The 26,741-nt window shown below is 40.1% G+C and overlaps 1 protein-coding gene across 1 annotated transcript; it reads left to right on the top strand.

Moving 5' to 3' along the window:
* Positions 1 to 25,061, top strand: st3gal4 (ST3 beta-galactoside alpha-2,3-sialyltransferase 4). The gene is made up of 12 exons (XM_080504639.1): positions 1 to 272; positions 5,996 to 6,063; positions 8,194 to 8,265; positions 9,743 to 9,824; positions 10,198 to 10,287; positions 11,582 to 11,679; positions 12,668 to 12,731; positions 13,333 to 13,428; positions 15,630 to 15,819; positions 16,306 to 16,443; positions 23,786 to 23,938; positions 24,029 to 25,061. Exons 3-12 carry the CDS (start codon positions 8,208 to 8,210, stop codon positions 24,116 to 24,118), a joined length of 1,059 nt encoding a protein of 352 aa, XP_080360765.1. The 5' UTR covers positions 1 to 272; positions 5,996 to 6,063; positions 8,194 to 8,207; the 3' UTR covers positions 24,119 to 25,061.
* The last annotated feature ends 1,680 nt before the right edge of the window (positions 25,062 to 26,741 follow it).

The following is a 26,741-nucleotide window of genomic DNA, read 5'->3' as shown; positions in this document are numbered from 1 at the left end:
ATGAGAAGCCCATGTCAGTCCGCCACGGAGTGAACGGGAGGGTGCACGGTGTGTCTGCGCTGCATTGTCCGGAGGGATGAGCTCTGACACTCTCATCCCATCATCACGGCGTCTTCTCTGGGGCGCGCGCTGAAGCCAGACGCGCATTTCTCCATTTCCCGAGCGGCGAATTTCACCAATAAGCACCGTGAACTTGGTTGCAACATCACTGCACAGTACGACAAGGTCGCTCCGCGGATTAAAAGCTCATCCGTCCTGCACTGCTGCTGCTGGTGAGTAAAGACCATGTCAGAGCAAACGTTTCGATCCAACCTGGAGTAGAAAAAGAATCCCCCGGTGCATTTGTGTTTTTAAGAGTTTGAGGCGCGTGAGGAGGTGAAGAAAATAAACAAATAAACAGATAAAAATAAATTTAAAAAAACCACGCTGCTGTGTTTTAGGTGGCCTCATTGAGTGCCAAGACCTCACTTTTAATGTATGTGGTGCGAGTCTTGATCCGCACATCCGTGTCAGTGCGGTAATACTTTGATTGTGTTGGTGGACTGTTTGATGGCTAGAGGATGAAACTGTAGATGCGATGGGAAAGAGTTGGCAGCCGTATGGCTGTGTTTGTGCAGCCTAATGACAGACATTATTGCCTTTATTCAACCACAGAGAGTCCTGTTCCCTCAGATCCATGGGATTAACTTGAAGTGGAATATAAGTTACAGTGTGGAAATCTCCTGGTCTACTTGTGAGTTCTTACCAAACGGGCACCAAATGACAGACATATTTTTGGTCAGTGCTGACAGCGAGTCAAAGGACATTAACAGATACAATTTCACTTCTATACATTTGCTGAGATGGCCTTATTTCACATTTGATTGACATCCACAATGTCTCAAAATTGCCCCAAGCTGGAGTCACCAAAGGATCGCTTTCGGTTTAACTTTTTAGAGTATGTATATGCCCCCTGCAGTTATTTTACTTAATTATTTAGCTGGCTGTGCTATACCACCTGTGCTTTATAAATCAACAGTGACAATATGCAAATACATTAAGAGTGAAAACACAAATTGCTGGATACGATAAGATCAGTTGACAGAGTCACATTGAACTGCATTTTGGTCTCATGTGTTTCTACTGTCACACTTGACAAAGGCCCAATCTTTGACAAGATCCTTGTTCCTGGCTGGCCATGTGCCAGTGCGTCCCACAGCTTGATCAGGACAGTGTGTTTCCATTCACCCTCCATACTGATTATCCAGATGAGGAATTAAGGTTGTGAAGTGCGTGGTTGGGTATATCCGTAGTATAGATACGATTCTATGCAAAAATAATGTAAAAGAATATTGAACAGTAACAGATTGTACAGACTGGCCCCAGGAATTTGAACTGATGTTTCAGCTGGTTTATTACACAGTATTGAGATGAGGAAGCATTGCATTTATTCTGCATGGTCGCTTATAACAGTGTAATGATGACTTTCACATTTTTCTGCTTTTTATCATGTTAGTGGGGAAATGACCAAATTGAATTTTGGTTGGTACAGCTGTTATATGGTAATATTGCCATGATATAATCTCTGATGTTTTCTGGGGGAAAACAAGCATTACTCTGTTTCAGGCTGCTACAAAAGAGAAATGGAGCCCCCCCCCCCAGATGTTGGGTTTAATGGGGCTTAGGGATAGCACATGGCAACATGTAGCACATCAGCTAAAACACATGATATGCCCTCTGCAGTGTAATGACTCATTCCTGCTTGAATCAATTAGGCTGGGTTGAAAGATATGATGAACACGAGTGGTCTGCGATCATCACAAGCCAATGTAATGATCCTCTGGTGGCTGTAGTTAAATCCTCCAGACCACAAGTAATTTTCAGAGGTTTTCATAGATTTTTCGAAAATTGTTATGGAGCTAGGCTTTTTTATCTTCATGAGAGGATGTTATTATCGGCAAAACTGTGTGCTAAATTGGCTGCTGAAATGGGGCCACTGGAATCTCATATTAACAGGATGCACATTTTTTTTTTTGCAAATTGTGTGCAGCCTAAATATATGCAACATATCTAAATCAAAATATCAGGTTGAATAAAAGAAACTAAAAACTATTCTATTAATATGTTTTTTTTTTGTCTTATTTACAATATGAGAAAACTCAGATTAATCAGTTTAGTATCAAACTTAACACCGTAATTACTATTTTTCTTATGAAGCTTAGCCAGAACTTGGTGTTGTAGATTTCTTTAGAACACACGCACATACTGATTCATGACACTCAGATTCATGACAATCGAACTGTTGTCAGGTATTGCTGCAGCTCACAGGTGGGCACTCCCGGCCTTAGAGGTCAACACTTATGCATTATTTGAATGTCGGCCTGCCACGTCTGACTTTAATGACGTTCTGCAGAAAGCCATTCAACAAGCTGCTCCTTACGGTCAGGTGTGTCTTGATGGAACCAGGCAAGACGGAACCCCTCCGGGATCAGGAGTGCCCACCTTTGGTGGAGCCAATAGTTTCTTTTCCAGGATAGACTAAGATACGATTGATTCTAAAAACACTAGAAAATAATCTAATGTCATTTTATTTTTGATTCATATCAAGTTATATTATAGTCTCAGAGCCAAGATGATACCGTGTAAAACTTAATATTGGATGTATATTATAGTATATTGCTCATTCATGATGAGAAACACAAAAAACAAACAATGCACCTCCTGCTCTCCATGACACTGAACCTCACTTCATATGGTAAATGGATTTTACTTCAATAGCACTTTTCCACTGCTCCCAGTGTAAAGCCCGTGAACTGTTTTTCACTGTTAATTACATTCATCCATTCACACACAGAGATGGAGGCGACTGCTCAGTCCATCCATCGGCAGCAGTTTGTTGTTCAGTGTCTTGCTCAAGAACACTTCAACAGGGGGCGATGGAGAATCAAACCTGCACCACGTCACGTATACAAGTATACACATATACAGCAGTTACACATGAATAAGTGTATGTGGAAATCATAGGGACAAGGGGGGTTAGGAACCTCTTTCTCTTTTGAAAAAAACAGACGCCTCCCAAATATAATTACAGGATAATGCATTTTTAAACTGTATAGGAATAAAAAACTGAAAGGACTTATAATAATATGCACAAAATTGTGCATTACTAAAGCTATAACATCAAAGGTACGAAGTGTCTTAACAGCTTTCAAAAAGGTCAGTTGATGGACCCACTTCCCCTTCACAAAAAAAAAAAAATGCTCTTTTTACTCTAAATTGAATATCTGCCCCTGAAGTCAAGCAATGCTACAGTCTTTTCATCACTTTATATAAACACATTTAGCCATTTAAAGATTTTAATCATTTACCTGTTTTCTTTCTTCCCACTAATCAGTTTTGTTCCCCCGGGTGGAAAATCAGGTGGTCTTGGCCTTGAGTGTGGGTTCTCTATTATAGCAGGAAGAGCAGCAATTGTCCAAAAAAAAAGAAAAAGAATACAGCACAAGGTGCAATGAGTTACTATGACAACACATATGCGAAGGCAGAAACCTACGAGACAATTAGATTTGTAAATGAATAAAATTAGATTTCAGTTGAGTACTTAGCTCTCTATGTTAGCCTCTAATACATTTGAACCTTTCAGTTGTGTTTTGGGAAGGTGCCTCAACCATTGATCAATATTCGCTATTTCAACATATCATACATTTGAGTTAGCTGCTTCACTTTTTTAATCAGCACATCCTGTTTCAGTTCTTTTAGTTCCTCATAAAAATGCAATGATAGGATGTTTTTCTTGCTAAAGACAAACACTTCCAACAGACTTTACTTATTCAGAATGGTGAAATCCTTGAAAACTTTTTTTTTTAAGATAAGATTTCTCAATTATAAATCCACCTGCCTTCATTTATAGTCAGCTGGGATTGGCGGGTGCTCCACAATCTTTAACTGGATAAAGTGATATATAAGGTGGATTGATGGATGGATGAGTGGACCACATTTACAACCATTTTAGTCTAATTTGAGCAGGGTTTTTAAAAGTGCCTCAAAGTGGTCATATTATACAACTTTTCAACACTTTCACGTGCTCTCATTGGTCCAAAATTGTTGTATTTAAAGTGTATTGGCCCAAATCCAGCTTTTCCTGGGTTTTCATTCAGAATCGGCTGTGTATCAGTGAGCTGGACTGGCTCCACCCATATATGACCATCTTGGGAAAAAAGAGGAAGTACTTCCTCTCGTGGTGCCATGTGCCAGAATTGCCTAATTGTGGGAGGGTCAAAGGGAGAGCCTACTTGATTGGGATTGGCGAAACCCCCAATGACACTATATGGGATTTGATTTCTGATTTGCTCGTTGGAGCACACAGGTTTAAAAAAATAAAACAAGCCAGGGAGAGAGATGACAGATTTTTATTTTTACTTCTGGGGATGTCATTTCCAAGTATGGGGATGCATATGTCTGTTGAAAAACTGTAACAAAATTATTTTAGCAAAAATATGACTGCTTTAAAGTGTGCTGATGAGTTTGAAAGCAGAAGGGGTTCAATAAAGCTTGCAATTACTTAGAGCACTTCTCTTTATAAAAGTGGTCAAAATGTTATAAATGGGCACGAGATTTATTTCCTCTGACTGGATTAAACTTTAGGATTATGTCTTTTAGAGGTGATTTTCTATTGTGTGAGTAGAAAGGACATGTGATTCTCTTTAGAGAGTGTGTCTGTGGTGAAGAGAAATCATCTGGTTGGCACGAGGGAGAGGATTTAGAGGAAAAGGTCATTTCGAGTCATTATTTATGTCCCTACTGCAAGGACTTCACCCAGTTAGAATCAACACGATCATTTGCAAAGTAAATCTGTGAGGCCATTTATTATTTCTTCTGAGTTTATTCACTTTCTACAAGGACATTGCGGCGGTGTCGGTGTGTGTGTGAAATGGGAATGCCGGCACAGTAACTCAACATGAGCTCGAGCATACAAGTCATAAGAGACTGGCTGTTTACTTTGTTTACTGTATCAAAATGACACGCACCCTGCGGAGTGTGTCGTCATGCTCGGTACCCAGGTTGATATTCCCAGCCCTCACCTCCCCTGGGAATCTGGTCGGAAGCAGCTTCAGCCAATAAATTGCTGACAACAAATTTCCCATGGAGTGCCTTTTCTGAAATTACGTCCCACTGAGCTATTTCGTGGTCGATGCCTGACGCATCTTTAATCACTGCAGTGTGTGACTAAGCTCTTTAAGTGGTCCGTCTGCATTTCTTTCGCAATCCGCAGTCAGACTTTGGATGCTTCAAAGAGTGTCTGTGGTGAAGGGCACTTCTGACAGGGCTAAATCCTCACCCTTGCTCTTTGCTATACTTACTCCGCTCTGCTGCTCCTCAGCATCTCGAGAGGACTTCAGCTCCTGTCACTCAGCCATCCAGCACATCTCGTGGCTTTGGAGGCACTCCCTGCCCTCCAGCCTGTCCTCCCTCCAGTGACTGTGGCGTAAGAGGGACCTGATATGTGCTTTGAACAGGTTCAAACTGTGAATCACAGTGCTCCAAGTAGAGCTAGTTACCTTCATTAGCATATAAAATACTGTACAAAGATGAACAGCCAAGAAAACTGTGTGTGATACAACACAATTCCCTAAAGCCTTAAGATACTTGAATTACAACCAATGTATTTGCATGTCCATGTTTTACAGCTTGAAAAATTAAACAACTTTCTTTGATAAATACATTTCTTCAGTAAACTTTTGGTCAGTTGCCATGCTTCATTGGTATGATAACATAATGTAGTTTCACTTCACTGTGAAGCAGGGCTGCTACATGTATTCTTCAAAATACACACTTCCACTGTGCTGTGCACTACTCTACCCAAGCCTGGTGCTTCTCAAGGGGATTTTTTGTGTAGTGATGCAATTACCCTATTAAGTGCAGACTTGAGTTGAAAACAAAAGACAATAACAAGCAAACCGCTCAGATATTCTCCAATTGCTTTCATATGCCTGATTATTTTGTGCTCTTTCCACAGGGAGAGTTCAAGACTCATTATATGTGAATCACTTACGACACAATCTTTTGAGATGAAAGAGGGTAAAGGTAAGATGTCTTGTTCTTTTTTCCAATTATAGCTTATATATAATATCAGCCTGTTAGCTCGAGTCATTCATGAAATGAAGAGACTCTTTCCCTTTCTGCATTTCAACAAATTATCCAATGATTAGCTGCACCTTGTAAATAATTGACAATTTGTACAATTTGAGAATTAGCAATGAACTTTTGTCTGAGAGGAAAACCAAAGTGCAGATGAAGGAGGGACATAACGACTCCACAAACTGCTCGTTTTTTTCATGCTTTGAGTTCAAATTGTAGATGGTAAATGGAATATAACAATCATATTTACAAAACAAAGGATCAAAAATTATATATCCAGAATAGATGACAAGGCCACATTTTATGCACACTGATGAAATATACAAACAAGTGTTACTCATCAGGTGAATGTTTGGGTTCGTGACATAATGTGTAAAGTTTTGGCCTCGCCTCTTGGTTCAACAGCTAATACATAGCAAATGCTTGAAGTCTTGCCAATAAAGACAGAGAAGAATAAAAGGATTGACTCTGCATGTTTCATGAAAGAAAGAAGAAAAAGATGCACTGAGCTTGCTCCTGCCCACATTCTTAAGGTCATTTGTAATTTTCTAAACGATAACATAAGAAACAAACAGAACCCGTCCTCGCATCCGGCTCAGGACAGACAGACACACACCCACTCCATTTGAGACGCCGACTCATGAGGCAGTTGTATCCTGTCATGCCTCATATTGTGAAATGAGCATTTAGTTTCTTTTGGCAGTGGTGCTGGACTGCTCATGTTTTGCAGCAAAATCTGTAGTCTCTCTCTTCATGGTAATCGATCATGTGGCTTCGCTCTGCAAGTTCAGGCAAGCATTATGAACTGAGAGATTTTGCAGCGGTATTATGTTACTGTTATTTCAATGTGGCATGTGCATGCACATGTATCTCAAAATAGACTTTCAGCTGTGCACTCCTTCACTTCACTATTGATTCCCAGTCATTTGTTGGTTTTGAGGCTGAGCTCAGGCATAGAAACTCTTCTTGAAGGCACTCTGGGCTCTACATGTCATGCATTAGAAGAGATTGAGGGTAAGATGTGCATTGTGCAATAAATAGTCAGATGTGTGTTGTGTTAAATGCCCTTTAAGCTGATCTGAGCCATAATCTGAGCTCTCCAAAGCATAGCTGAACTGAGGCTGATGTAGTATATCCCTCATTTCAGGGTCGTATCAGTCCTGCTTTATCCTCTTAAACTGATCGGCCTTCATCTGCTGTCCTTCTCTTTCAGCTTCCTGTGTCTGTTTCACTTTATTTTATTTTATTATTACCTTCGCCAACCAAAGTGGGTGACCAGTGAAGTTGGCTGAGGTAATGATTTTGTCTGCATATATATATTTATTTATTTATTGATATGTATGTATGTATGTATGTATGTATGTATGTATGTATGTATGTATGTATGTATGTATGTATGTATGTATGTATGTATGTATGTATATATGTATGTATGTATTTTCCCAACTTTTCGTCAAAACTACTTACCGGAATTGCATGAAATTTTCAGGGATGATTTGTCATCGTCCAAGGAGCAATTGTTTAGATCAGCGTTTGTTGCCATGGAGATGCTTCCTGCTCAGTGTTTCTCACTGATGAGGCTACTGGACTTACCTAGTGAGCATCAATATGAGCAAACGACTATTATGCTAGCAATGCTAACTGAGTTCTACAGACAAATGTGCCATTGGCGAAGGTCTGCGCTTTTCCGAGCCCCCGTTCTAGTTTGCTTTTTTTTGTTTTTTTTTTGGTCTTATTTTATTGTGCACATGCTGTGTCTTGTTCCATAGTAGTTGGGTGCCAACTTGACTGTAAATCAACTTATGGGGACACAAAATTAAGTTTGCATTAAGTATATTCTTAACTTATTAAATTAGGTCATAGTAGACTGAATGTACAATTGGGGTGGGGGAAGTTTTTAGACTGAATCTACAGGAAGTGACTGATTGGTAACACTTTCCCTGAAAATGTCCACTATGTGTATTTGTGTTTTACAGTGGTTCCCCTTTGAGACTGTGTGCTTCAGAAGTGGCTTGTATTCATGGAGTGCTTTAAGGACGTGCTAATAAACATTCTCTTTTCTGTGACTGTCATCAGGATGACTTCACACAATGCGTAGACAGGAGAACACTGAGGAGTATGTGAAGATGTCCCAGAAGGCAACTAAAAGTAAGCTCCATTCGAGTTGATGGTTGTGAAAATCTGTGCATAAAATGCATACATGTTTCCTTTTTAACAGATGTCGCTGATATTTATGTTATCCACTGGGCTTACTGTGGACACTGCAGATTACTCCGGCAGCTCTCAGCACAAGTAAAGTTGTTGAGATGATTTACAGATCCTAATGCACTTTGTCAGACTGTGATCATATAATTAACATGAAAACGGTAAACACTTTCACCAGCCATGTCATTAGAAAGACCTGTACAGTATAGCAACTTAACCGTGACTTCCACCTTTACAAATGTAAGGTGTAGGATGTGATCGAACGATATAATTCTAGAGGCTGCAGTTTTCAGCAGGGTTGATATTGCTGAATGTACATGTGTACCTAATCAATTAATGAATCGTAGTTGCAATAATCTGTATTATCAATGTGACTAATATAATATCCCTGGTAACCATCCCCACTTCATTTATTAGTTACATGCCTTACACACTCATGCACACATGGAGTGTGTTAAACATCAAATATAAGATAAGTAAGATCATAAGTAGCCCGATGTGGAGGTGAGGACGTATGTATTTTGCTGCTTTTTTATTGAAAAAAGAGTATAGATCGACGCTTCACTCAATTCAGCCTCTCTTTGTCTCCTTTATCACATAGTGCTGTTTTTAAGTTGCACTTTCAATTTAATGACATGGAGGCAAATATATTGATCATGTGAAGTGAGGGGTACATAGAAACCAAGTCATGTGTCTCCCAAACTCATTTTACTGTTACGAATTATGATTAAACTTCCTGGCCCAAGGCAATTCAGCGAGCGTTTACCTAAACTTACTCGGATAATCAGCAAAACAGACAGCATTTATTCGTATATGTTCTTAAATTCAAACCTTAAGTGTTTCATGTATTTTGGCCAAAAGATATCTTGTCTCAGTGCTTGCCACGATGCTCAAATTCAAGTGATTCTCGCTCATTTGTTAGTTTTTCTCATCTCTCTCACACGGAAACCACAATGGGTGGGCTGGTTTCCTGTGTATCAACTACTGAAAATCTTTTAATATCCATTCAAGTATCGTTTTTCAGTATCCATTTTGGTAAAAAACAAATAAAGGCACACACCTGCTTCAGATGGTTTAACAGAAGCCTTTGTTTGTTCATTAAAATGCCATTTGGTTATTTATTTCTCCAGTAGTCAGCCACTCCACTGTTTTTAACCCATTATGACCTGAAGTGAAGTGTAAGCAATGCTTCCTTAGAGCAAGGGTCTCAAATATACACCCAGAAGGTCCGGCCCAGAGGATGATCTTGCAAAGTGTAAATATAAACATGATAAACAAGATTGCTAAAAAATTGTGATTCATGTTCAGGTTGTGGTGTGCACCAAGGTTGAATGGGTTAAACAGTTTAGATCTCACTGCACAGTGAAGCCAGACTGCATGTTCTCATATGTCCGCCTCTGCTCTTTTGTGTTTACTCCAGCATGGTGCCTTAGGCTTCTCCCAGTTCTCCTCTTCTTCATCTCCTTTGTCACATACTACTGTTCCTATGTTATACTTCAAAGGTAATTACACACATACACACTAATGCAGATGCGCATTTCTTTCTGCTTTGTTTTTTTTTTTTGGGGGGGGGGGGGGGGGGGGGGGCTGCTCTGGTACTGGGGTCACACAATCACAGGATTGCCCATTTCCGGTTAATAAAGGAATCTCATGAGGCGTGAGCAGTGCTGAGTCACTAAAAGTTAAGACAACAGTCCACAGTCTGATCATGGAGTGGTCTGAGCCGCTGGTCAGCTGAGGCCATCACACATTTTGTTTTAAATGGTCTGGAAACACTTACTGGCACTTTTCTTTTGCTTTTTTTTTTTTGTGCTGTTTTTTTTACGGACCAAGCGCTCATTTTCATGCCAGCTGTGGTAATTGTCTGTCTTTCAGCTACAGCAACACCAGCAAGTCTTTACACAGTAGCAAGTCGCTGTGTGGTGACTGGCTCACCGAGAAGAAATGGGAGAGTCTTAACTTCAAGTGAGTAATGGCATGTCTGTGTTTTTTTTATAAACAGGAGGCAGCGTGAGGCTTATTAAAGAAGGAAAGTGTGCCAACGGCTTTATTTGAACTTGAGGTGCCAGGTTGCTTCAGATTTTACCAGTCAGAAGGATATTTTTTGTGAAAAAAGAACAGAGCTCATTATTTAATATCTGGAGTTTTGATCATTGAAGTGGAATGTGGTGCTGAAATGCTTGCCAGGGAGACTTATCCTTAAAACCAAGTTGACTCAACTGGATGAAATTTTCTGGAAATGGACAATAGCTTGTTATGTAAGTAATCATTGTTCCACATTGCGTGAGCCTGCTAACATTTATTTCTCGCTGGTTTCAGTGTCAGTTTATCCATATTTGCGAGCCTTATTGTATGTCCGCTCATCTGTTACCAAACAGTGATATGGCCCCCACCTGCAGCAGTATCTCCCACGCTTGTCAAAGGTCACTGTATAACTTCCACTGCCTGACATTTGACCTTTCAAATGGATAAGATTCACAATCCTTGTGTTTACGACACCCCCCCCCCCCCCCCCGTTAAAGAACGCGATTTGTATTAGGCTGCCAGTCTGCTGTACTCGGATTGCCACATCAGTCATTACAGTCACAAGGAGGCCTTCCAGGCACTCACAGTGACATTTCTCTAATTAGGCCCCTCCCCGGGACTTATCCTGACCTCCCGCAGAGCGCGAGCTGGCACACAAGGATTATAAATGTCTGAGCGACTCACTGTCAAACGCAGCAGGTCATAAACAGCTGGAGTTGTGAGCCAGCGAACACAGAAAGGCAACTGTTTCACATATTACAACCTGCCACATTTGTCTCCCTCCGCGGGATCTGCGAATGTTATTGTTTTCTTTTCCCTCTCCTCAGCGGAGAGAATGCCAACAGCAGATTTTAATGAGGGGAATTGCGATTGAATGACATAATGTACACGGCTGATTTTGTTATAATGAGACTGGTTTACCTGCCTAATGGATCCCAGAACACTTGGCAAAGCTGAGGCATCAGTCAAACACAAACGGCTGTTTTTCATGTCCATGTGAACACTGTACTGTTTGGCAGTGCATATGATATTGTCTATTATGTGGTTCAAAAGTGGTTTTAACCCAAAAAGGAAAAACACCCAAAGGAGGTTTCATCTTCCTGGCAGTCTCATGCCTCATTCGTATCCTCCCCTGCTCTTTTAGCCACAAAGCCTCCTGTAATTTAAGTCATGTATACATTAAAACACCGCAGACTCTCATGCTGTGATGACTGATCTGATGCTTCTTGTGTAGCATCACTCGACGGACTCAGCTCTTTCTGAAACTGGAGGATTTCTTCTGGCGGGAGCATCTGTCAAAGCAGGCATTACCTTATGGCATTAAGGGCAGTGGTATGTTGACTTAAGCTTCCTCACCTTGTTACACAAATTACTCTTTAATTGGTCATTATTGTGGCAGTGGCTCCTCAGTCGCTGGAGTTGTTTATCAATCCCGAGGTTGGGTTCAGGTTAGGGACTGATCATGTATATCATGACTGCTGGAGTGGTTGAGAGATGTTGAGGATCACATCTGACAGATGTACAAACAGCATGCACATGCCATAAAGTGCATTTTGCTTTCATGAATATGGCATATTGGGTAATTATTATTATTATTATTATTATTATTATTATTATTATTATTATTATTAATAATAATAATAATAATAATAATAATAATAATGATAATAATAATAATAATAATAATAATAATAACAATAATAATAATAATAATAATAATAATAATAATACATGTAATGGAAAATGTCTGGAAAAACCTTTGCAGAGTTTCTCATTGTGTTTATTGTGTGTAATGAACACTTTTGAAAAGGGAATGCAGCTCAGCCTTCAGGTTCTGTTATGTGTCGCAATCCTTCTTAGGTCTTGCAATCAAATTATTGCAGAATTGTTTTATTACATAAAGTTAACCAGTAACAGATTACCTCCTATATTGTGTTTTTAATTATTTTTATTTTTTTCATTATTTTGGCCAAGTTCTGAATTATTTGCTGTGACACCATGATCCACCAACATCCACCTTCAACAGTGTCACATTTCATTTTGAACTTATGGGGTTCATCATAAAACTCCAAAATAAAATACAGAAACTGCTGTTTCCAGCAGGTCATATAAACAGAGACAAATATATGGATAGGGATTATTTCATTTGGAACATGAAGAAAACTCAGCTTACATACTAACCACATCATCACCCTGGTACGTAGAGACAGTCCATAAGAGAGAAGAAGACACATGACATAAGTCTTAAAACAGTTGTTTTAATGTGACCTGCCTTCACTATGACTGCCTCACCTGTTGTTTTTCTCACTTTCCCTCACAGAGCTACTGCTACTCAAAATTCTGGCTGTGACTGCAACCAACCAATTACCAGCCGACATTGAAAAGTGAGTGTCAGCATGCTTTTGGGGCTTGGCACATATTCAAGCTCTTTGATTTGTTGCCAAAATATACTGTAGCTGTACACATATAGTGATGCATTGAATTGACATTTTATTTGGCTCTCCTAACATGGGGTAGAATCTTTATTGCCAGATCTGGCAAACACTCGATCCAGCATGTCTAAAGTCTGGCTAAAATCTGGAATTATTGGGTTTTTCTCTGTAAAAGTGCCTAGAAATAACTGTGTTGTATTTGGAGATATATAAATAAAGTTTAATTGAATTGTATAATGCCACCCAGTACCCAAACTTACGCGATAGTGACCATAAGTTATTGGTTATGTTCGACTAAATTTCTAATAAAAGTATTTTAAAATCCTATTAAAGTCATTAAGGTCGGGTTGCAAATTTTGATTGATGTTGGCCTTCCTAAAGCTGTTCACTGTATAACAGTTTGTCTGTTTCATGATTTCAAGTGTAATTCTAATAGAATGAAATTTGGTTTTAACTCCACTCGATCAGGATTTTATGGAAATAATTACAGGGGGAAAATGCATGCTGGTGAAATAAAATATGTATTTGTGATGCTCGATTTTTTTTCTTTCAGTCTTGAATGCAGAACGTGTGCAGTCATTGGCAATGGCTTTGCCATCAAAAACAGCTCCTTGGGAAGCGTCATCAACACGTATGACGTAGTCTTTCGGTACGCAAGAACAACACCACGCAAAAGTATCTGATAAGTATAATGACATATACTCATTATACCAAACTGATGATTCTAATATAAATTCTGTATTTTGCCAAGTGCTCGTAATAACCCTACCGCAAAAAACTGTTCTCATATCTACCATCATGTTTCAAGACAGTTATGACCGGGAAATTAGGAACAGACAGATCTTGGATGACCTTAAAAATGGAGCGTTGCAAATTCTTTCCCTCTCCAACTCTTAAGAGAAGGATATAAATTTGCTTGGCTGCAGATTCAAGATGAACACTATCCAACCATATAACATCTGACTCTGACACAGAGTCGTCCTCGTGGCAATTAGTGACATTTTGATTGAAATAAAGGTCTTTCAAGGAGAAAAGAAGGCATAGTTTTAACTCAGAGACGAAGGTACTTTGCAAATCTGACTTTACGGCTTTGGAATGAGCCCATGCATTCTGAGTTTTTATAAGCCCATTTCAAACAGCTCGAATTTGGCTTGGCCACAATGCATTTTTCTCCCTCCCCTCCACACCACCACCAGCCGCCATCCCTCCACTTCCCTCACATGCCTCCTCTCAGAAACTTTGGTTTCCTGGCCAAGTCCAGTCGGGTTATTGACACTCAGTGATCAGTGCATGCCTGAGTGTTTGACGTCACCGGGCTGCTTCTGTCATAGAAACACAGTTCGGCCGTTTTAAAGCCTGTCGAGACTTTAGCTCCCAAAGTGCACACTAATCATTAAACAAAGCTAGGCCTCTGTGTGTGTGTGTGTGTGTGTGTGTGAGAGAGCTGCCGGCTTAATTAATTGGTGAGGGATGGAGTTACTGTGTGATTTTACAAGCTTTTGTCCAAGAATTTGTTCAGCTCAATAAAACATGAATGTTGAGCCCCTTCCCATTCCAGTTTGCGAGACAACCTTTTACTACACTTTTTCACAGCATGTTTTCTCATACGGGACGCTCACCACCCAGTCACTGCAGTCTTCATGAAATGAAGGGCTCACCTTTTGAAGATACAAGAATTCAACAGTAGCTCTAATTTAAAAAAATAAAATAAATTACAGGCTGATTGAATAAAGTAAATCTTAAATTTAAAATTCACTGCACGCAAAATAGCAAACTTTTGCTTGTTTGGTATTAATGCAGATGAGAAACAAGTTGCGAGTGTTGCTTATCAACAGTCGATAACAGGATAGTGAAATTAAATTCTTTATTATGGTCCAAGAAAATTATTGTGTACAATTAGGAATAAGAAATAAAGGCACATATTGCAGCAGTAAAAACAATTTTCTGTCTGATATGGAAATTTGCATGTCGTTTATGCTTAAGAGTGACTTATATCCAAGCGGTAATGTCAGAGAACTCACGGGCACTACAGATAACAAATCATTATATTTGTAGAAAAGCAAGGCAGGTTTATGTACATAGGACTGTTCAGACACAAGCCGATTCACAGTGCTGTAGAAACAAATGAAAGAAATACATTAAAACAACACCATTAATAAATCTATTGTCTAATCTGATAGTCCGAGCAAATAATAGTGTTCTCAAGCCTCATTTAAAAGAAATTTCAGCCGTCGCCAGCTGTTTAGGAGCTGTGCTCCACATGTAAAAAGTGTCGTAACAAAAAAAGATGCTTTACCTTGTTTCTTCTTACTGAAACAATTAGTAAACTTCTTCCCGAAGACCTCGGGGGCCTGGATGTTTCATATGCTGTCAGTTCCACTCCACACTCGTCTATCTTCGGCTCTTACTTGTAGATAACAATAAACTTAAAAAAAAAAAATGAGTGATGAATACATTTGGTCAAAATAGTGCCAGGTCTATTTTTAATGGAAAATCTCAATTGTAGCATACTAAAATCTGTGTTCCCTCAAAATATCACATTGTGCAAGATATGAATAAGAATAGACTTGCTGTACTTTTGAAAATTGACCTGAATCAAAAAGTTAGGCTGAATCTAAAAATAAATAAATAAATAAATAAAATCACACTTTACCATCATACTTTATTTGCTTTTTTCAGTCTGGTTTGTGATAGAGTGTGTACATACAATAGTGTTTCATCACCTTTTAAACACCACCAGCACTTGTGGGATCGGAGAATTACACGTCAAGCTCAGTTGTATTGTTACAATCGAAAAGTTTCTGAGCTTTAGTCCTGTTTCCTGAGCGTAATGGTGTTTTCCTGCTCCAGGCTGAATGATGCCCCCGTGAGAGGCTATGAGGACGACGTGGGGAACAAGACCACCATGAGGTTCTTCTACCCCGAGTCAGCCTCCTCCAATCCCGGACGGCACAACGAGCCCGGCACTCTCATGGTCATGGTGCCTTTCAAACAGCAAGACCTGCGGTGGCTCAATGAGATCCTCTATAATGAGAAGAGGGTACAGGATATGTGTGAGAATGCACTCTCTCACACACAAACATACACACGTCTTGCTCGGCTTTTCGCTTCCATCTCAAACTCTCCGCCTCACTTTAATCCACTGTGTTTAGTTTGGTTTCCAATTCTTGCCTGGACGTCCATATCAGGATCAAATACTTTAGAGGTTCAACTTGAGTGCTGCCACTGGCCTTGAGAGTTAAATGCAGTTTCCATCACAGACATCCTTCACTCTCTTGCTGCCGGCACCTCCGGCCCCCTCCCGCTAATAGTTGCAGGGTCATTACCCGCTAATTTGCACATCGATTTCGTTGCCTCCAGACATGAGGGAGTCACATGTTCAATTGTGTCTCTGTTTGCATAAATGAATGTATTCTGCTGACTAAAAATAGCAAACTTTAACTTTCTTTTTTTTTTTTTTTTGGTTCCTTGCAGTTTCATGAGATCCTGTTTCTTGTCTTTCTGTTTTGCTCCGTTTGCATTCCAGGTCAGGAAAGGTTTTTGGAAGCCCCCTCCTCAAATCTGGTTAGGGGATATGAGTAAAATCAGAGTGCTGGACCCACACTTTTTGCACCAAACTGCAGACAAACTGCTGCAGATCCCTCTGCACCCCAAGAGTAAACAGGTGAGGGATCACTAATTTTCAACCGAAATGTGGCCTTGCCTTTTACGAAACCAGACTAAGCTTGAACCTCATTGGTATCGTTCTGCTTTTTGCTTTCTTGATCACGAGTGTGTGGATTTATGGCTTCTTTCAGGGGCGCATTTCACTCCGCATCCTTCCCCTTTTGTTTGTTTTCCTACTTTCTTTCATCCCACTCTGGTTTTTTTTCTTCTTTTTTTTTCTTTCTCCTTTTGCCCTTCACCACTTCCCACGACTGTTAACGAGGGCGGATGGAGCATCCGCTGATTAGCCACAGCTTCTCCAGTGAAATGTCCTGAGCCTGGTGATAAACAGTCTATTGGAAGAGGCATCTCTCTCGAAATGTTTAGGTGAAATGCTGAAGGTCAGTCGCAATTTTGTGGATGCAATAACCTGATAACATGATGATTAGCCCCCGCTTGGCACCCTGGTATCTCATTACAAGATGAGTGCATCTTGTCTTACAAGCCTCATGGTGGATCCCTGAAAAATAATTGGCTTTTGAAACGAAGCCATAATATTGTGTATGTTTTAGTCAGAGGCTCAGTCCTTTGGATAAAGCACAGTTCCCAGCGTTCCTGCTCCGAGAGGCCGATTCTCACTGGTTAAACAGAAAATACATCCACAATTGAGACCTTGCCTCAAACCCCCCCCCAAATTTCTTGGTTTAGTCAGTCTTTGTTGACTTTGTTTTGAGAAACATTGGCTCAGTGAAGGTACTACGAAAGACTAGAAGCCTCAGCAAAACAAATGCGGAAGCATTGCCCTGAACTTACTTGTGTGAGAGCAACAATTGTGCAATGAGAAAACATGACACATGGCATTGACTGCGGATCACATTTTGAAACACCCTGGGATTCGACTTGGGCCACAATTCATGCGGAGTGAAGTTTTTATTGCATCCCATCTGCCAAATGGGACTAGTGTGTTTGCATGTGGATTGTTCCTGATGTGGGCCCAAGCCAAGTTGTGTTTTGGTTCTGCCGTTTCCCAGTCTCCCGAGTCCTTTTTGTCAAAGAGTGACAGGGTGGATACCCTTTTGCACTGCAGTACAAACACAACTGGATAGTGCATGAGAAGAGTGAGCAGTGGGAAGGCAGTGGTCCTATATGCAGTCAGCAGGCTGACCCAACAGGAGCCCTCCACCATCTGCACGGATGGTATGGAAAGAGCCTGGGGGGAGAGAAAGGTGGGCAAGAGGAGGAGGAGAAAAATGTTGAGATGAAGCGTCGGGAGGACGAGTGGTTAAAAGTTGCAGAATGAAAAAAAACAAACCAAAAATCTGAAACAAAAATGTTCCGAGTCGTAGGGGAAAGCATTCAAAAACTTTGATTTGTTTCGTCGTCATCGGTGTGTTTTGTTTGAATTTTTGTTTTCTGTCCTGGGGTATTCCTCATCCGACAAACACCAGCAGGAGTCCTCACTGTAGCGGGCCTCCTCTTAGCACATACCCCCACCCTCCCTCAGTTAATGACCCAGCTGGATAGACAAGGACCTCCTCAACACACACACACACACACACACACACACACACACACACACACACACACACACACACACACACACACACACACACACACAGAGCACAAACTCTCACACATGCAAACACTTTCTACCCCCCCCCCTGCTCTCTCTCTCTCTCTCTCTCTCTTTGCCTCTGCCTCCAGTGTGCACATCCAACAACACATTGTCTGTTATCCTGAGTGAAAAGATTGTACACAAGTTGTGGAGGTTTGTTCCCCCCCCCCCCGTCCCACCCCATCCAAGGGATCCACGGGCCTATGTCCAAACTATGTGCCGGGCTGCTGCAGAGCTTCAGTACTCACCCGTGCTCTGGCGACCACATGAGGCGAACACGTATAGAATGTCAGCTGTGTCTCATTGTCGGGTGCTCATCAGTGTCTAGGTTAAAGGAGCGGCAAAAGCAGGGTTTTCAGCTTCTTATCGTGGTTTTTATGGCCCGATATTCAGTTACAGCACACTCTCATTTTGGGAAAATCTAACCACTTGTGCCACTGAGTCCAGCAGTTGACTAATGAAGCTCTGCTGCCTTGTTACACGTGTGCTCATTCTTTCTTTTCACTAATCGCTCAGGGAAGCCTGCAGTAGCGAACCTGTCCCTGGCATCTGAGTGCTGCTGCTGATAACCGATGATTCCTTCATATTGCACACTTGCTTAGTCTGAGCTGATGCCTCTTTTGCCAAATGGTACTTAGCATGATAAGTGGAATTTTAATGGTTCTGAAAATGGAGATTATTGTTTTTTTGAGGGTTTGTGAGTGAGCTGCTGGCAATTTCAGGGTGTATGTAGGCATGTAGTGAATATGCAAATGTATCTTCATTAATGCAGTGCACCTGCACACTCAGGAAAATACCTCCTTAACTGAAATATGGTTTCCAAATGTTGGTAAGGAGAAATCAGTCTTTTTAAACAAATACTTGTATTGTATAATAAGTCAGAGTAAACAAGTTTGAAAAATACGAATAACTGGGAGGGGTTGACATTCCCTTTGTGGGTTTTGTTAATTGTATTTAAATCTGAGCTAAATTCGATTCATCCTCCCACTTAGTGACTAAAGCTACTCCACCAGCTGACTTGATTAAACTATTTCAAATAAATAGATTTTATTTTAGAAGTACACCAGGGCTGACAACTCTCACACGTCATTGAAATTTACAGATAAACACCAACTGCCATATTGTGCCTCATGTTCAGTCGCCATTTCTAACTAATTACTGAACTTCACCGTGCTTCTGGTTATACTCACATTTCATTCAGTCCTAAAAATGTGTTTTTAATGAGTCAGCTTTAACCCATCCCCATTTCCTTTTTTTTCTGTTGCTATGTTTGCAGCCGGTTATTTCCATGGATACTATCTTCGATTGAAGTCGATACTACTAAAACGAGAGTAACCTAAATGATTCTGTCTGAGTCAGTTTTTTTTCTGTGAGCAAGAACTTTGAATTTAGGCAAAAACAAACGAAAAAAACCAATACTTAGGTAATCAGTGAACTCCAGCTTTGAAAAATATTGGAAGAATGCCATTGCAAATGTTGGCACATGCACCAGCGGGCACTAGACAAAAGGAATGTCCTTGCAGCGAGGTTCTTGCATAAGAAAGCATAAAGATGCTATTAAAGAGGAGAAGGATGTGAAAGAAGTTGCTGGGAAATCACGCTGTATTTTGCAGTGGGATGGGCAAAGCTTCCACTTCTTGCTTCTGTGAGCATGGATAATCATTGACAGAGTTGTACGGAAGAGGCAAGCAACAAAGTGACATGTCTGTGCAAAAACTGAGGCAGCCAGGGGCAACGCAGCAAATGTTTCTCATCTCATTAAATCTCCGCATTAGCTTTATTTCTTGTTTTTCCCAAACAAGCCAAAAGATGCCGCCGGGGTCAGATAATGTGTCTTGTTTATTTATTTATTATTTGTAAATTTACAACAATAGGAGATCTCATGCTTAAAGATGTAGGAAAATATATGACGGGACTAACTTTCAGGCGAGTAGAGGCAAATACAACACAGTCATCTCAAGATGCTTTTGCAGAGGAAAAACCCAATGGTCCCACTTGAGCAAGCATGGGTGACAGTTGAAAAGAAGAACTGTCTTTTAACAACAATTTAATGACATGTCATAGTGAAACATCACTGTGTTGGGTGTGAGAGAGGAAAAAGCTCTGTGTTGGTCATCCAACACTCTAAACTAATAGCAACTTCACTAGAAAATGGTCCAGGGAGGCCTGAACCAGCCCTAACTGAGACTTTTTAACTGTGTTCAGCCTCCCTGAAACTGGGATCTGGTTCCACGTGAAAGAGCCTGAGAGCCAAAAGCTCTGACTCCCATTCTACTTTTAGAAAACCCAGGAACCTCCAGTAATCAGCACTCTGAGAACAAAGTGTTCTCTGAGGGTGATATGGAACGGACAGCCCTTGAAGATATAATGGAGCCTGCTTGTCAAGAGTTGTATACATTAAAGGGATTATTATTAAACAAGAAACCAATGAAGATAAGCTAATATTTGAATGATGTGATCTCTCCTGCTGGGTCCTGTCAGGACTCTCGCTGAAGCATCAGTTCTCAGTTTTCAATCAGTTGAAGACTTTGTAAGCAGTTATTTGGACTAGATTACAATAGTCTAACCTAAAAATAACAAATGCATGGATTCATTTCACAGCGTCAGTCTGAGTCAGCATGTTCTTAACCTTAGAAACATTATGTAGGTGAAACAAAGCTTCTTATGTTACTACATTTCAACACAAATAGCCAACAAATCCAACCAAAACAACAAGCAATGTTGGATCTGTTTCACAATGATCCGAAGGGGATAAATATCTCTGGTAGACTTTTTGGTTTTTGTAGTCTGTCAGTTTACGTTAAGTCAGCCTAATGCGCAGCATTATAGTTCTGAGTATAAACTTGTTGCAAAAACAACGAGAAGCAATTTAAAACCAGCTTTAATGATCACAGGCAGCCAAGGAAGACAAGTAATTGGGGGTAATTTTGTTGGTGTCGATAAGGACCCCGGCTGCATTTTATGAAGCGTCTCTGTTTTGTAAATTATTGGAAATTCCAGACTTTAATTATATAATTGACAGCAGAGAGAAGACATGAAATGAGGCTTGAGAGAAAAGAGAAATTGTGAGGTGGATTTGTGGAAGAGATCTAAATCACTTGACCACAGGGAAGTCCTTATCAAGCAGGTTTTGGGTTTTTTTTTCTTGTTAGATATGAGTGGATTATTCTGGTTAGAAACATCATGACAACAGCCGGAGATCATGGGCTCGAAGTTTTGTAGTCTATTATTTGTGTTCCAATCTCATCTTCGTAATTGTTTTCGGATCAACCTAATGGGACACTCTGGGAAACAGAAAAATATTTGTTCTCTGCATTAAAAAATAACATGAAATTACTGGCTGACATGCACATTCTCCTTCAACTGGCAACTTAGGACGACTCTCATGTATCTGGCTTTGATATCAGCTTTGAACATCTGAAAAAGAACATCTTTAGAGTTGCACTTCGCTCCTGATCCAAGTGCTTGCTTACATATTTGAACCCTGAGAATGATGTATTTTAACAGAAAGTAAATCATTCTTCAAATATTTTGCTTAAGGAAAAAAAATCCAATCTCCCAGAGAGCACAGAGAGCTTACTGGCATCAAGAGCACTTCTCATCAGGAGAGCCTGCAGCAACCGAGCCGGTGGAATAACCCCAGTTGACTGAGTGACACTCCACTGAAGTGCAGTGAAATGTTACAGGCAGAGATATCAAAGGAAGATACATCTGCGCTGTAGGAATGATCGAAATTTATTGTATTTTGACAGATTCTTTCACTTCACATTAGATCCACAATCATGTGGGTTTGTTTAGCGGGTTATCATTTGAAATAAAGTAAAACGTTGCCTAACAATTCCACTATTAAAGTTTAAAAATACGTTTTAAGCTACCATTTAGATGTATGTTGTGCATTGTATTTCAATCTTGTTGAACTGGAATAAATAGAGTTGAAATATTTCACTCTTTTCTGTATCTGTAGCATCCTTTTGGGAATAATGACATTTTAATTTACAAAAGACATACATACAATTAAAATATGCCTATTGGGCTGCATTCTGCATCTTCTCGCTGCCACTGTGTTTTCCTCTGCTGCTACCTAGTGGTCAAATAAGAGACTTTATTTAATACTGATGGCTGCAAAATGAATTTATTGTTTCTTGTTTTGTCAGTTATATATAGACAAATTTAAAGTCTTCAATCTTCAAAAAATGGGATTTGTGAGATACTGTAATTTTTGATGAAGATGCAAAAAACTTTCATTGGGTGATCATGATGGATAAGAATAATTACTGACCAGATCCAGATAAGCCTGCATTTAGATAGTTTGGACATGTGCTGTGTAGAGATGGAGCTGCCAGGGAGAAGAAGAAGAGGAAAAACTCAGAGAAGCTTCCTGGGTGTCGCGGATCGTAGCTGGTGTAACAGTAGAGGAGGCAGTAGAAGAGATGAGGACAGATGACCTGCTGTGGCAAACCCTGAAGAAAGCGTCAGAAAGATAAATAGGAACTTGATATATAATCTAAAACCTTTTTTTTTTTTTATGGTGGGAAATATTCCTTTTTGTGTGTAATAAATTCACATGTATATGGAAGATTTACCGTTTGAAATGACGTGGGAAAATTAATTTCTGCACTGATTTCTGATTTTCTCAGATGAACCTGAATGCATCGGAGAAAAAAAACAAACATGAGCAAAAAAATGCAGATGCATGACTTTTATTAAGAGTGCTCTTGAATAAGACTTTGCAATAATGGATCCAATAACAGGATGTAGTATTCTGTCTGTTTAGTCTATCCATTCAGACTAAACTCAATGCAATGATCCAAAATGATTGGTATTTCCATATTAATTGCAAAATTATAAATCAGTTGGCTGTAGTGAACAAACCGTGAGGAAGCACGCTTGTAACTAGAATCTGGCTGGTTCAAGTCTCAATGTTAACAGACCTCTGAGCAAGGCATTCAAACCCACGACTTCATCAGGAAGGGCATCCTGCGTAAAACTTGTGCTCAATCACATTGTTCATCGCTCCTCGCATGTTCAGGCAAACTGATAATGTCCAAAGTGCCGTTTAACTTCATAATCATTTTAAAATGTTGTTTTTTGTTTTTTTTCATATGATTGCTTGTAAAGACTTTTCAAATAACTTTTCACTTGGTTTTTTCCCCCCTGTTGTCAATATTTCACAGCATTGTCATTATTTTTAGCCACTGCAGAAGGTTTTCATCATGTTCATGTTTTATGCAGCTGGATATACAGTATAAAGTAACAAACTTTCATCAATTTTGTTACATCTGGTTAACACTACAGGAAGTCTTGGACCTTTCACACTTCTTTTGACTCATGATAACACCACACATCATCAAGGGGCTTCGTGCTTTTCTCAACATGTGGTTGGCTGTCGCAGCTGATTGGATTTGGCATGCATTCTTCTCATATCCATAACTTCATAGGTTGTGTGGGATTTCTAGACAGTTGGTAAACTACCAGAAAGCAGTGAAATAGAATACAGTCTGTACAGTTTTTATTACTGTGGCCCGCAGGAGCTCTGCAGTACGACCGTCCAATTTTTGAATATTGGATACAATCCAAGAGGGAGAATCTGACTTTGTTTTCCCAGATTATTTCATTGTGGGACTGATTCAGTGCAGAGAGCCAACTAAATCTCTAAATCCGCTCTTGGTGTCTCTTTTAGATATTACTACGTTAATGTCGGGAACTGTCAAACCACGTTCGTCATTTGAAGTGTCGTTTGTTTCAGATGCCGGTGCATCCTACCACCGGTATCCTCGCTGTCTTTGTTGCTCTCAACTACTGTGATGTAGTCCACGTTGCTGGATTTGGATACCCCAGCTCAAGGACCCCGCGGCAGCCGATCCATTACTATGGATATGACACCATGAAGTCTATGAAAGTGGGTAACTCTCATTTATAGCATTGGTAAAGCCTCGCTGTTTCCAATACTGATGTTTTCTCCTCCTCCTTCTCCCCTTGGCTGTTGCAGAACTCTTACCACGACGTCCAGCATGAAGCTGAAGTCTTAAAGAGATTGGAGGATTCTGGAGCCATTTTTTACCTGCACCCACATTTATGATGCAGACTTTTCCTGATGAAACAAAACAATAAACAACAACCACATTTTTGGAATTTGGTTTGTGTCGCAGGAGCTTAACGGGACACCAGTGTGCCTTCAGCAGTGGGATGCCGGGCATTTTGCTGCTTTCATCGTCACTTGGTACCACTAATGAACATGTACCTCCTTTGCACCTTATGTTACATACATATGTATGGAAACGAAGACATGATATGTAATTTTTCTGCTTTAAAGAGGCTTCACTTTGGTATGACTTTTGGTAATGTGGCTCACTGTTTCAAATAACTTCTGGAAGTTTTACAAAGTAAGACAATAAGTAAACTTTTTTAAGTTCATCTTATGGACACTAACAAGTTACGTAGTGACCCACTTTCTTGCCTGTGATCACCTACTTCCAGTTTCATCTGTTTACATTCGATCTTGGATAATTCCACTGGCTTTGATGCTCTCTTTTGCGCCTTGTGATAGTGAGGGCGTAGCACTGCCACATTACGGGAATCAAGCATTTCACACCACCAGCTCAGATGGGAGTGGTTTCTTCCAGAGAATCCGTGTTTTGTCAGCGGGCTGCGGGACAGATGAGTCTGGATTATTCCTTCCACACTCACCGTGGTTTCAAATTCATTTTCCTCTTCGACATGTATTTTCCTCTGAACTGAGAAACGTTTTTTCAAGTACAGAGTTGTGCTGGAGCCTGATGAGATTTACTTGGATTATGTGTTTTATTTCCAATGAGAAGAAAAGGAACTGCCCACAAATCTACATTTAGATTCCCTTTACCTTATTGGACTGCCTGTATTTTGCTCATTTTTCATATTTTGATCACAATAATTGTCATTCATTTAATTTATTCAGATGTTGTTGGGGTTTTTTTTTAGATAAAAATTGTGCCACTGGATATTTCTAATGTACATAAAAAACAAAAATGTATTAAAAAAAATTACAAGAATTATTTTCAATTTATATGTTTCGTTTGTTTTTTCTGCTGTTTGGAACAAATCTAACCAAGCTGACATGTCATGTCGTATCATTGATCACCACTAGATGGCAGAGAGTCTATTGCATGCACAATGTGCTTCTCGGTAGTTTACTGCACTGCACATGGTGCAGTCATGCAGCAGCCCCTCTTTAAGTGCCTGGGGTGATGGTAACAGGGAAAATAGCACTAGTCCATGTGCACGGCAACACATCTGCAGCACGAACATCTGGAAGACCAGAGATTTGCACAATGCTGATAATTGAGAATGACTAACACACAGTTGCTGCCGGCGACAGATGTTGATGACGATTTTCTGCTTTGTGTTCACGTGGCCCTTCATTAGTGTTGACATGAATGGAGCAGGGCCCTTGGCATTTATAAAGTGTGGTTCCTCACATGGTAGTACTACAGCCGCTGTGATGGAGGGGCCAGAATATCATCCAACACCACAATAACACAAGACAACTGTTTGAGAAATCACCAAGAATGTACAGTAAACGCTGTAATGCGGTCGTGATTACTCCTGTTAATATGAATGTATCCTATTTGCTGTATCCAACAATTGCGGTACTACAAAAGTGTGCTCTGATGGCCCCCAGTTTGAAGCGGTAATACACTTGAGTGCAGTGTTGTGTCTTTTGAATAGCGATGCAGACTTTCTTCTCAAGGTCAGACCATCGTTAAACTGCAAGTCACTGCACAGTGCCAGTGTATCAGCATACAATATTTAGAAAAATGTTTTTGACGACTACAGACTGTCGCTTTAATTATGACGTTGTATTATGTCAACAACACAGGATGCGATAATTTCAGTAATTTGTGATTCTAGAAAACCCATATATCACAATACGGCCGATCAGATGTGGAGGGAAAGTCATTTTAAACTGTTAATTATATTTTATGACAATGCCACATTAGTTATTCATTTATTTATTTATTTTTAAACGTGAAACTGCCATCTCACGATGGTGTTCGGGGATTGTGTTTACATATGGGCTATTATGACATGATTTAGCTGTAAATTGCATTTTCAGATTTCGTGGTAAACAAAAGTGTTCAATTACAATGTTTCCTCCAAATGTTCTTAGTATTATTTCCAAGTTGAAATAATGCCAGTCTTAATGGATATTAAGAGCTTTTCAAAGACAAATTGTTGGATTCATTATAGCTCTTTATTGGAATCCATTTTACACTGAGAAGTATTTTTCATTGTTTCAAATAAAATTCAAGCCAAAACAAAATGGCCATTCAGACTTGAAATTTTCAATTGAACTTATTCATGGTAGTGTTGATATTGGCATTCTTGCCTCACGTTCAACGTAACCCGAGTTTCGCTTTTCAGATCCAATGAACTTCGCATGTTCTTATGTATGCACAGGTTTACCACACTGCCTGAAGAACATGCATTTGAGAGCTGCACGATGACACAGTGGGCCTTTCTGTGTGGAGTTTGCATGTTCTCATGCGTGGGTTTCCTCTGTGTACTCTGGTTTCCCCTGCAGTCCAAAAAAACATGCACAGAGGGACCCTGGGCCCCCTGAGCACTATACTATGTGGCTGCCTCGTGATGAAGTGAAGAAAGGGGATTCATAAAGCACAATTCTTGAGGTTAATCTGTGACTCAAAATGACCTGTGTGTGAATG

Source organism: Blennius ocellaris (assembly GCF_963422515.1).
Source record: "Blennius ocellaris genome assembly, chromosome: 2".
Lineage (NCBI taxonomy): Eukaryota > Metazoa > Chordata > Actinopteri > Blenniiformes > Blenniidae > Blennius > Blennius ocellaris.
This window is presented reverse-complemented; position numbering and strand designations above follow the sequence as displayed.